The sequence below is a fragment of the Capsicum annuum genome, chromosome 11, assembly GCF_002878395.1.
Source record: "Capsicum annuum cultivar UCD-10X-F1 chromosome 11, UCD10Xv1.1, whole genome shotgun sequence".
NCBI lineage: Eukaryota > Viridiplantae > Streptophyta > Magnoliopsida > Solanales > Solanaceae > Capsicum > Capsicum annuum.
The window spans coordinates 47,800,906-47,812,942 of NC_061121.1; the positions used below are offsets into that span (position 1 = coordinate 47,800,906).

A 12,037-nucleotide genomic window follows, 5' to 3' on the forward strand; every position below is an offset into this window, starting at 1 on the left:
TGACTTAATCTCATGTTTTTGGGGCTGAATATGGGTGAAAAATAACCCACTTACCCCTTTGGACGCAGGCTTTTAATGATCGAAAATGCGTCTAGTAATGCGCAGACTGTCGCGCCGCATTGATGGCATCAACGCGATGACCAACGCACCACGTCGAGTTTGCGTTGGTTCACTGGAATTGCACTGAAAGCTGGAGGAAAATTATCTGTCAACGCGATGGGCGACGCGACGCGTCGAGATCGCGTCGACCCACTATTTTGGTCACCCAAACATGGTTCAAACGAGGTTCGAAAAATTCAAAACTCAGTCGAAGTGACCTACTGACATTCCTGATCATGAATCAATCAAAAAAATATTTTAAGGTCATAAGGGTCGTAGAATAGGATCGCCAACTTATGAAGGATAAAATACTTCTTAGTATAAACACTTAGCTAAAGTTTCTAAGTCTAGGACTTCTTTTTAAGCTTTAACGGACAGAGTTAAGCTTAGAATTTTGCAGGGTCTTACATGACTCTTGCAGACCAAATTGTATTTTAATAATATTCTTTTAAGAGTTAATTATAATATTGATACAATATATTACTCTTCGTGTTTGAATTAGTAACTCAAATTTATTAATTTTTTTCATAGATATATTTTTAGATAAAATTTTATTTTCTTTATTTTTAGATGATATTGTTAGAAGTGTTATGTAAAAAACGTTCAAATAAATTATCTTTTTACAGATAGAAAGGGTTTGAGAGTACAAGAGTTTGAGCTTCAAAAAATAGTAGAAGATAGTGGGATGGAAAAATAGGGAGAAGATGATAACATTATACAAAAGTTAGGTAAAAATAATGTTGTCACGCGTTCAAAAGCGAGTGTTCTATACTTACTTTACTATATCACCGAAAGATGCCAAAATGACACGTTTATGACTACTTTAGATGTTTAAAATGAACAAAGTTCAATTTAGATACCAAAATAAAATCATGACAAGTTGAGATACCGATCGATATATTTGACCTTTAGAAAACAACAACTTATCCACAAAAAGCTTCACAAGGTTTGGTGAAATTAGTGTATTACTTACTTATAAAGGGCAATAAGCAGGCACCTCTTTGACATGCCTGCTTGTGCTATCTGCTTCAGCTGCTTCATTTGTTATTTTACTATATCATTCTTAATTTGTCATTATAAGTCATCTAAGTATAAAATAATTAATAATATTTAATAAAAATGATAAATTAATTATTGGCGTTTTATTTCTACTTAATGTCTTATATGAGACCTATTTAAATTTTTTCATGAGTATTTTTTATAGTAATTTCGTTACATCACTGTTATAAGTCATTTAAGACATGTCTGCTTTGTTGTTTCAATCGTGATTTTATCATATCACCCGTAATTAATTTTGAAAAAAAAAAAGATAAAATAGAAATAAAATAATAAATTAACTCTTGGTGTTTTGTACTACCTTCATCAGCTGCTTTAATCGTAATTTTACTATATTACCGCTAATTAATTATTATAAGTCATTTAAGTATTAACAAATCAATAATATTTAATAAAAAGATAAAATAAACATAAAATGATAAATTAATTCTCGATATTTTAAACTAATTAGATGTCTTATATGAGACTCATTCAAATTTTTTTTCACATGTATTTTTTTAATAATTTTATTTTATCATTTCTAATTAGTTGTTATAAGTTATTTAAGACATGTCTACTTCATTATTTCAATCGTGATTTTATTATATCACCCTAATTAATTTTTATGGTCATCTAAGCGTTAAAAATTAATAACATTTCATAATAAAATAAAATACACACAAAATAATATGTCAACCTAAAATATTTATTTGACTATCAAAATTAAATTAGTGCTATAGAAATTACGACGGGACAAAGGAAGATATAATTTATTGAAAAATTATGCTAAAAGTATTATAAATTACATATTTAATAATTTAAAAATATAAAATATTTGATTGACTCGTAAACTTATATTAGTGTCATTTAAATTGTAATAAAAATTATAAATCATAATAATAAATTAAAAATATAAATTATTTTAATAATTAATTATTTAAATTATATTTGTATGATATGATAAAAAATAATATACATGGCTGAGCACGGACTTGATGTCTAGCATAGTACAAATCGCACAAAAAGTTTCATAAGTTTGTTTTACAAATCTAAGTGATTCGGAGATAGAGATGCTGTTTTCGGGAAGAGTGTTTGGGAATGGAGAGAGTAATTAATTATCAGCACTGTCTATTTTTCTAGCCAAATCTTAAGACGCAAAAAATTCCCCTTCACCAAATCCAAATTTTCAGTTCAACCAAGCATATATCCCTATATCCGTTGTCCTTCAATGGCTACTGCAATTTCTTTATCATTTTCTGTAGACCCTCAATCTCACCACAATTATTTTCACCATAATACACATAAAGCTTCAATCTTTACCCCAAAATACACACACCCTTTTATCCTCTCATCAAAAAAATCACATCTAACTATCCCACTTTCAACTTCCCAATCTTCATCATCAACCCCATTTAATCAAACAGGTAGATTTTTAACAAACCAAGAACTTGAAAAGCTTGAATCTTTAGAGAAATACAGGTATTTTCAAGAATTGGAGAAAGGATCATTGTGGATTCAAGTAATGAAAGAAGAAGAAATGGATGTTACTGTTTGGTTATTAGCTGAATCTTTTGCTGAGTCAATGTTAATGCCTAAAGGGTATGTGAAATTCTTGGCATATTTAGTGAAACAGTATATGATTGAGAGAAGAGCTATGATGCCACATACTGCTACACTTCTTGCATTCTATAGAGAAAATGGTGAAGAGGGAGATTTGCATTTGGCTGGTACTGTGGAAGTTTGTTTTGATAAAAGGGGTGCTAATGCTAATCCACCTACACCTACACCTCCAAAGAATTCTCCATATATTTGCAATATGACTGTAGATAAGCTGCTGAGGAGGTTTGGTTTCAATTTGTTGTTTTGCTTTCCTTTTTAGTCTGTTTCAATTTGTCAACCTTGTTTTCCTTTTTAGTCTGTTTCAATTTGTTTTTCTTTTTTTTTTTTTAGTCCGTTTTAGCTTGCTTTCCATCTGGTTAAGAACAATGTGTCTTTCCTTTTTTAGCATCTTTTTTACTTCAACTTTCCACGTGACATATTTAAGACCACAAGATTAAATGAAATTTTGGTACAACTTTCTGATTCTAACTTTCCAGTGATAAGTTGACTACAAGATTAAAAGACATTTTGGTACATTTTAGGTATCTTTAGTTTATGACTAGAAGATTCTGTTCAATTTACTTTGTTAAACTTTGTTCAAGTCAAAAGAAGACAAACAAATTGAAACGGAGGGAGTAATTTGTTTCTTGTGAGAATTCTCAACTTATATATTACCAGTTCTCTATCTCAATCATCATATTGATGATGGAAAAAATTAGTTAGTCAAATTGGTTGTAAAAGACAAGAGGTAAGATACCAGGCCAAAACTGACTCTAGGGTTCAACTAACTGGTTGTGGTTGACTTGTTAGATATGTGTGTGTATGTGTGTTTCTGTGTTTGTCTGTATATATATATGTAATGAACTTGTCAAATATATGCCGTGATAGCGTAGAAGTAATTCAAGAGTTGACCTGGATTCGCGAGAGATCATTCTCAGCCTGTATATATCCCCTTGCCAATGTCTTTTTCTGTTTCAACTTTTAGCATATACTTGGTCTCTCATAAAAATACTTTGAGGTATAATTAAGTCTGAATACATGGAAACATATAATTCTATAGGAAAAGTTGATGTGTATAGTGTCATTCTAGTTGGAAGAGTAAATGGATGTTGGACTAGTATTGAGTTTCGGTATTTGTTGTTATCATTTTCCAGAAGGGGCATTGGTTGGCATCTGTTGAAAGCAAGCGAGGAACTAATTTCTCAAATGAGTTCTTCTAGAGAAGTTTACTTGCACTGTCGAATGATTGATACTGCTCCACTCAATATGTATAGAAAAGCAGGGTATACCATTGTTGAGACAGACAACATTTTTATCTTGTTGACGTTGCAGCGACGCAAGCACTTGATGTGCAAAGTTCTTCCAGATTCAGAAAGCCCTCTTGAAGTTGATGAATTTACTTCTTCAGTGGACACATGAACATGTAAACATAGACAACTTTTGAGGTACACTATTTACCATTGTCAAGCCATTCTCATATCCTTACATGAAATTTGTGTTCTTTAGGCTCTATCTGTTGGTCTATCATTCTGCTTTATTTGTAAATGTACATAATCAAACTTGATCTAGCTTTCTGTTTTCCTTTTTATAACCTGAATTATTGTGTTTGTGATGAGCCATTACTTCTTAATCTTCTATAATGTGAAGCAAAAATGTTTCTGTTTTTACCCCAGGGTGATAGCTGTCTTCAGCTTTCTGTGCATGTATGTGATATCATCAGAGGTTATTTTTCCAGCGAATATGTCAAACTTAATATATCTGTTTTAAAAGAAAAGCAGCCACACGAAGACTTTTTTCGATCTCTGATATGTGACGATGAAACATTATGAATGTTATACGTAACTACATAATTTAGCTAGAAACTCAACTAATTTTCTGATAAAATTCAATTCATTTGACCAGAAATTCTCACCATTGCTTCTATGAATTGGCAAAGTAAGTGTGTACATAATCAGATCTCTGCCTAATGTGTTTGAGCAGAAGTGGGCTTGCCAGAAAAATAATAGAAGGTTTTCATGAGAATATTGTTGTCCTAATCTTGAATTCCGGCTATTATTAAATTATTAAGAAAACTTGAGATCTTCCGCTTGAATCTGGGCATGTTCTTTTATTATTTTGACAACTTACTACATCCTACCATCCTCATTTTTCTTTCAAATGTACATTTGAAACTTTTAGCTGATATTGCAACTTCTGAATTGGAAGAAAATTCTTCTTGGCACATATTGATCAGATTTTGTGTCATCCATGTCAGTCGGAGAAGGTCTCAGAGCATTCTGAATGTATGCATAGTCATAGTTAACCCTTTCGTATTCGTGTGGAGGATCAGCTGAAGTTCTTTGATGCAGTCTACCATTGCGGGCCTTTCACTACTGTCAGGTCTCACACAACGAGATGCTAGGTTAGCAAACATGGTGACAGACTCCACTGTGTATGAGCTCCTGCTAATCTCAGGGTCAATCACCTTACGGAGCTTCTTCTTATCATTCAATATATGTCTCACCTGCAGTATCCTCAAAGCAGTGAATATCACATAGTGAAAATTTTAACATTACCTTTATCAAAAAAAAAAAAAAATTAGTGAAAATTTTACAGTGAATTTTCACTTCTTGAACAATTTTCCTATATGATGTTAGGATTGTTGTTTTGGTCCTTACCTGTAGTACTAAATTCTGATCATTTGGTCCAAGGGTGAGGTCCACAGCCCTGCGTCCAGTTAAAAGCTCCAGCATAACAACACCAAATGCATAAACATCACTTTGTAAAGTGAGTTTTCCGGTCTGTTCAAAGATAATATTAGCAAGGTCTTTCTGAAAGGAATGTTAATGAGGAATAACTTCTTTCTTCTATAAATACAATATTTATATCACAAGAATAAAGGATGAGGTAAGAAATTTCCTTACATTCATTCACATGTTTGCAACAGAATTCAAGTAAAACTAGTTCCTTCTCGCAGGTAGAGTGATAATATTATTTTTTTTTTAATATTGACTTGAAAGAAGAAAGAAAATACTGACTGATGCAATATCTGTGGGTATTTACAATAGAAAGTAGAGGAAGGGCGGATCATTATGTAAAGTGACATGTAGTATCAGCATTTATTGAAAATGTTCATCACTCTTAAGTGATAAAGGGGGTAGGAGAGTGGGTTTAGTTGCTCCAAAATCTATAAAGCAAGCTAATAATTTGGACTTTATCAATTATCAATTCATTATCTCCTCTTTACTGTTAGTTTAGTTTCTCAATTTGGGGGTGAACATCAGTCTAAGAATGTCTTCACTACAGTAAGGTGTTATTTAATGGAGGAGAAAAGCTTAATAGTTAATATGTCAGTGTTAGCTTGTCTGAAATGTTCATTTACTTAGATACAGGCAGTTGCCTCATTTCATTTTTTCTAAAACTGCATTGAAGTCAGATTTACTCAAGCTTGATTGCTAATCTTGCATTGCAGTTCTGTCGGCATTGGAATTGAATGGAACATATTTCGCCTAAAGTTCTGATGATGATTGAGTTTTGATAGACATGAAATTTTGCTAAATTTGCATCTAATAGGGTAGGATGGTTTCAGTTTGTTTGAAGATCCATTCTGAACCTGAAAGGCTGAAACTGTGTTTTCTTTTTATGTAGCAGAGTATCAAAATTATAACTGTCAGTTCAACAAGTTTGGAGGTTTATAATTTAAGATACAAGGAAACAACATAACCACACATATTAGATTTCTCCTTGCATAATGAACAAAGCAAAGCATTGAGACAACTCTTTTGCATGCCACTTTTAACTCTAAAGGAAAGGAAGCTAGAAGAACAAATAGCACTATAGATATTTAAAAGGAAGATGAATTATGTATTTGATTTCTTTTGTAGTCCTTTCCCTGCTTAGCTTATTCCCATATACTCGTTTTCTCGCAATGTTTTCTTATGTGCTTAGCAGAAGTATTGTTAGTCAGCAGCCACTACCTAATGCATTCTGTTTCAGATTAGTTATTCTTCTCTTATTTTGTAGCTTGCTTCTTGCTTTTGCATAGTGACACATTGGATATTTCTTTTGTACTTTCTCTCTTCGTCATTCTTGTGTTATGGCTTTGTTTTGTTTGTTTCCTCTTCCTCCTTTTTCTTTGCTAACAGAGAGAGCTTTGGGAAGGGAAATGTCAGAAAACTAGACAGTGCGTTGTTGGTTTGTTGTAATGAAGAAAATATTTTTAAGTAACAATATGGTATCCAACTTTATAGTAACTTCAGACATAGATTTGATATGCAAGCAACTCACCAATGTATATTCAGGATCAAAATAACCAAAAGTACCAAGTACCCTAGACGTCACACACGATTGCTGGCCTTCAGGCATCAATTTTGCAAGGCCAAAATCTGATATCTGTGCAGCGGATGAGTATTGATTATCTATTAGTTGTATGAAAAGATCCCTTCACATCATAAATCTAACGAAAATTAACATGGATGAAATATTAGAGTACCTTTGCGTCATAATTAGTGTTTAAAAGAATATTGGTGGATTTGAAGTCCCTATGAATTATAGGAATTCCAACGGCTGAACTGGTATGGAGATATGCAAGTCCTCTTGCTGCCCCAATCGCAACCTTTAGCCTTAAGGGCCAATCCATCTTCACTTCTGCAATCCCTGCAGTTTCGGTAAGACCTAGTTAAGCGTCAAAAGGTAAGAGTCTTGGAATTGAGGAAACTTCAACTTATAAACCAACCATTTAAATGATCTTGAAGGTTCCCCTTGTGCATATACTCATAGACTAGAAATCTGTGCTTCCCATCTGCACAATAGCCTATTAGTGATACTAGATTAGGATGATCCAGTCTACTCAAAATATCGACTTCCACGCGAAACTCGCGCTCGCCTTCTGCCTCCTTGAATGAAGGTAGATCCATTTTCTTGATTGCGACAATCTTCCAATTGGCAGAACAATCAAATTTTATATTAGTTGATCTGCTTTCGCAAGTTTCTAATAATGATTTGTTAAACCTTGCTCAAGTGAAACACGAAGAAAATAAACCACCAATTTGAAATTCTTTCTCCCTTATATTTCTTACCTCTCCAGACCGCAGTGTTCCTTTATAAACTCGACCAAATCCTCCTTTTCCAAGTAGATTGTCGTCACTGAAAGAATTTGTTGCCTCCTCCATTTCTTTAAGTGTGAAAACTGATGATCCCTGCCGTCTCTTTGCTGCAGGTGGATTCTGGTCTTCGATTTGCCAATATTCAACAGGTTTATATGTCCCTGAAAACAATCATATATGCAACTCCGTGAAGTAACATGATGCAGTACAGGCAATCACAACAGGGTGAGAAGTATTGCTGCTATATTAAGAAAAGGAAGGATACGAGGCTGAAACATACAAGGATTTAACTGATCCTCGGACTTGCTTCTCCGACGTTTGTTCCATGCTGACACCAAACCAAAAGGCATGATACCTGTTCTTTCAATAGATTCAGATGCTTTCTTGTGGTTCAATGATGTATTACATTTGAGAAAACAGTAAATATTAATGGAGAAAGATACAAAAATTTCTAAGCCAAAGAAGAATGAGAAAATAGATATAAGTATATTGGAAGGAGGATATAGAGTTGTATGAGAATCCTGTTGGAGTATGTATAAAGCAAATGAGAAGTTAGTTTATGATAAATACGTAACACTCTTTAACACTGTTATCACCCAACAACCTAAGGCAAGAAAAAGCAAGAGATGGAAAAGAAATGTGTTGCTTACCTTCAAATGTGAAAGTGGGGTGGGTGGGTGTATGCCTTGAAAAGGAAAGAGGAGCTGCAATTTAACATGACATTCTCTTATTTTCTGTATCATTTACTGTTTCCATTGCAAATGGCTCTTGTTGGGTGGTCATTTTCTTAGATTTCTGTAACCTTTTTGCCTGAAAATTCTGGTTGTACTGTTTTATTGATGTAACATTTCAATTTTGAGTGTTCGTGAATCCATATTTTGTGTTGTTAGTATGTTTTTATTTTTGTAGTTATTGCTGGTGAAACATTGCTACTATATCATGGTTTACCACTTTAATGACTTCTTGCTGTAATTTTCATTCTTTAGTATTGGTCATTCTGTAGATTTTCAATTTCATTGGCTTGCTGATTCTGTATTTTTGCATTATCTACAATAAGAATCAGCACTACTTTTCAATCCAAAGATTTTTGTCCCTTAATTGTCTAGGATCAAGAAATATATCCCCCTTCCTCTAGTTTTACTTGTCCAATATTGACTTGACACACCTCTTAAGGAGGCAATAAATAGAATGACAATATTATCATATCACTCAGTGGATATAATAAATCCAATGTTTTGAGAAATTCATTGAGAAATGACTATAGTTAACAATAAAGATAAATTAGAAATTATGTGTTAAATTATTTCTTGCTTTTTAAAGCTGGACAAGTAAACGTGAACATCTATTTTTAGCAACATGGCGGACATGTAGAAATGTAGAAGTGTAGGAAAGGAGTAGTATTTATTATTTGTATGAAAATATTACAAACTAAAAAGTTGCAATTTTGGAATGTTTGGTATGTTCTTACTTTCAGTTTTAGTTTAATGTACTAAGAATGGATAAAGGTGGTCGGCATTGTAAAATCAAAAACATTAGTCCTAACTCCTTTTAATACCTCAAAATCCCACTAAATTACTCACGTTTGTTAGTTTTAATGCGAAAAATTATGAAATATTGTTGTTACCCCTTGAACTATTCTTAGTGTGTGAGCGCTAGAAAATAGGCCAAAGAAAGTCGCCATTTGGTATTTTTTACATTATTTTTAGCATAGACAACATAAATTTCATCCTTAATGAAAGTAATTACATAGAATCTCGAGTGTACTTTCTCTCTCTTAGCTTTAGAATCATACATATATATTACTCTGTGCCTTATACATTATTATAATGTATGAGGTAACCGTTTTGCCTGTAATTATGAAAATAAAATTAGTTACCATTATTCTCTCTCACAATTAACTTCAATAATTAATGTGCTGATTTATGGAGGCTTGAAAATAGAAACTGCAATACAAATTCAAAAATTTCCTTAAACATAAACACAATTAAATAATTGTCAAATATTATAATTTATCTATTTTGCAGATGACTTACAATATGTTATTTTACTCGTTGACTATATATATTAACGAAATATTGCGTGAAAGAAGACTAAAGAGCGAAGTTTGAGTTATATGCAATATACTCACGTTGCTCCAATTATTAAACCCGCCTCAATGCAATATATATTACACCCTTTGTTTCAAACTACTTGGCACATTTGCTAAAAAATTTTGTTTCAAACTAATTGGCATGTTTAAGAAATTCAAGAGATAATTAATTTTTTTTTTTTTACTTTACCCATATTAATTGAAGAAGATTAATCTAAACAAGATTAAATAAGGTCATATTAGTCAACACTCAACATGTATGTGTGCACCTTATACATAGTACTTCTATGTATAATGTTATCATGAAAACTAATATGAAAATATAAGTTTTCTAAATGTATAATGTAACCTTATACATATTATAAGGATGTCATGAAGACTAATATGTAATGTAAATTTTCTAATGTATAATGTAAATATCTAAAGTATAATGTGACCATAAATATATGAGGTTAACATAGTCGATTTAAACTTATTATAATTATATTATATAAGGTTATAATTATAAAGTATAATGTACCCGACATATGTCAAAAATATATCAACGTAAAGTATTATAAAAAAGTATTAACGTATACGAAATCATTTACTGAAGTAAATAAAGTATTATAAAAAATATACCTTTCTAATGTATAATGTAAATATCTAAAGTACAATGTAAATATCTAAAGTATAAATCATTTTTTAATGTAATACATGCCAATTTATATAGTACCAATACAATATAATGTACAACAAACATAATATCTATCAAATTAGATAGTAATAATACAATATATTTTACTTCATTGCAACACACTTAATTAAAACATATGTATGTATAAGAAGATTAAGGACATCAATAAAATCTAAATTACAATCAAACATCAAAAAATAAGATATGTATGTATAATTTATTTTAATACATTAGTTTTCATCATAACTGCAATATACTAAATGTATAAGGAACATTGGTAATCAAAAACAACAATTTTCTATACATAACATATATATGTGTAAGCAGTTCTAATACATATAATACATAATTACAATACAAAAAAAAAATGTAATATGATTCTCAAGTAAACACAGATTTTCCATACATATCAGTTGAATATATAAGTAGTCACAATACATAAGTTATTACCTATACTACAGTAAATCAAATATAAGCAACTCTTCAAAATAGAGCAAAAATCTCAAGACCTGATTTGAAATAAATGAAAAATTATGAAACAAATCAACTCTCACAATGGTATGAGATTTGAGAATGATTAAATCTTTTTTCTAGGTTTTTGATGAAACTAGTTTTTTCTCTAGTATTGAATGAAAATCGAGTTTGTTTTTTTTTTTTGCTCGGTTTTTAATGAAAATGGAGAATTTTTTTAATTTTTTTTTGTGGGTGTAAGATGAAATTGGAGAAAGAATTTTTTTTTTTGGTGTGTGGATGTGTGAAATTGGAGAGAGATTATCGCCGAAATTTGTGGGTGTTGAAAGATAGTAAGGAAGTTTAATGGAGATAGATAATTGGAGAGATAAGGTAGCAAGTTTTTAGGCGGAAATTATGAAGCTGTTTGGGATGTATAAGAATGAAGAGAGAGAAAGTAAAAAAGGTAGGATTTAAGTAATTAATTTAGAATTTTTGTAATTTGTTTTTCACTATAAAATTTTATGTAATAGGGTAAAGTTAACTTGTGTATATATGTAATTTTTAATTATTTTTACTTCTTATTTGTTATTTTTTCCTTATGTTCATTTTTTTCTTTTCCAAATCACTACACTTTTGTTAATGACAGTAAACTAACTGAAAGTTAAAACCTTAAAATAACAGTAACATAAAAATAACATAATCAGAAATATGTAAATCTAGTTAAAAAAATCAGGATTGACTTTTAGCATAATAAGCAGTACACTCTACCAAAAAGGGTAGCTCTAAAATAACAGTAATACTAAAAAATCAACAACAAAAATCAGAACTTGTAGGTTAAAATGTAACACAATTTTTTTCTTTCTTGGGTTGTCTAAATTAGAGATTTCTTTTTCCACTTCAAAATACCAGAAATAAGTTCAGTTGAAAATTTATATTTCTAAAATAATACTACAGTAGGTTCTAGATAGAAAATTCTATAATTCAGGGTAACAGCAACACTCC

General features: G+C 31.1%; 2 protein-coding genes across 2 annotated transcripts; one reads left to right on the plus strand and one right to left on the minus strand.

Annotated features, from left to right (window-relative positions):
• The first annotated feature begins 2,132 nt into the window (after positions 1 to 2,132).
• LOC107856143 lies at positions 2,133 to 8,709 on the plus strand. The gene is made up of 3 exons (XM_016701136.2): positions 2,133 to 2,976; positions 3,888 to 4,178; positions 7,931 to 8,709. The coding sequence occupies exons 1-2, from the start codon at positions 2,363 to 2,365 to the stop codon at positions 4,150 to 4,152; spliced, it is 879 nt and encodes a 292-aa protein (XP_016556622.1). The 5' UTR covers positions 2,133 to 2,362; the 3' UTR covers positions 4,153 to 4,178; positions 7,931 to 8,709.
• On the minus strand, positions 4,815 to 8,234 carry LOC107856142 (probable serine/threonine-protein kinase PBL28). Its single transcript, XM_016701135.2, has 7 exons — positions 8,098 to 8,234; positions 7,791 to 7,978; positions 7,448 to 7,646; positions 7,205 to 7,368; positions 7,000 to 7,104; positions 5,391 to 5,513; positions 4,815 to 5,236 (listed from the first exon to the last, which is right to left on the minus strand). Exons 1-7 carry the CDS (start codon positions 8,165 to 8,167, stop codon positions 5,000 to 5,002), a joined length of 1,086 nt encoding a protein of 361 aa, XP_016556621.1. The 5' UTR covers positions 8,168 to 8,234; the 3' UTR covers positions 4,815 to 4,999.
• Positions 8,710 to 12,037: the final 3,328 nt, after the last annotated feature.

Excerpts from the sequence above, each read along its gene's own strand:
- LOC107856143 (XM_016701136.2), top strand. The coding sequence starts at position 2,363 with ATGGCTACTGCAATTTCTTTATCATTTTCTGTAGACCCTCAATCTCAC. Across the intron at positions 2,977-3,887 it reads GTAGATAAGCTGCTGAGGAG|AAGGGGCATTGGTTGGCATC; the intron begins GTTTGGTTTCAA and ends ATCATTTTCCAG.
- LOC107856142 (XM_016701135.2), bottom strand. The coding sequence starts at position 8,167 with ATGCCTTTTGGTTTGGTGTCAGCATGGAACAAACGTCGGAGAAGCAAG. Across the intron at positions 7,369-7,447 it reads CCTTCAAGATCATTTAAATG|GGATTGCAGAAGTGAAGATG; the intron begins GTTGGTTTATAA and ends CCGAAACTGCAG. Across the intron at positions 5,237-5,390 it reads ATCAGAATTTAGTACTACAG|GTGAGACATATATTGAATGA; the intron begins GTAAGGACCAAA and ends AGGATACTGCAG.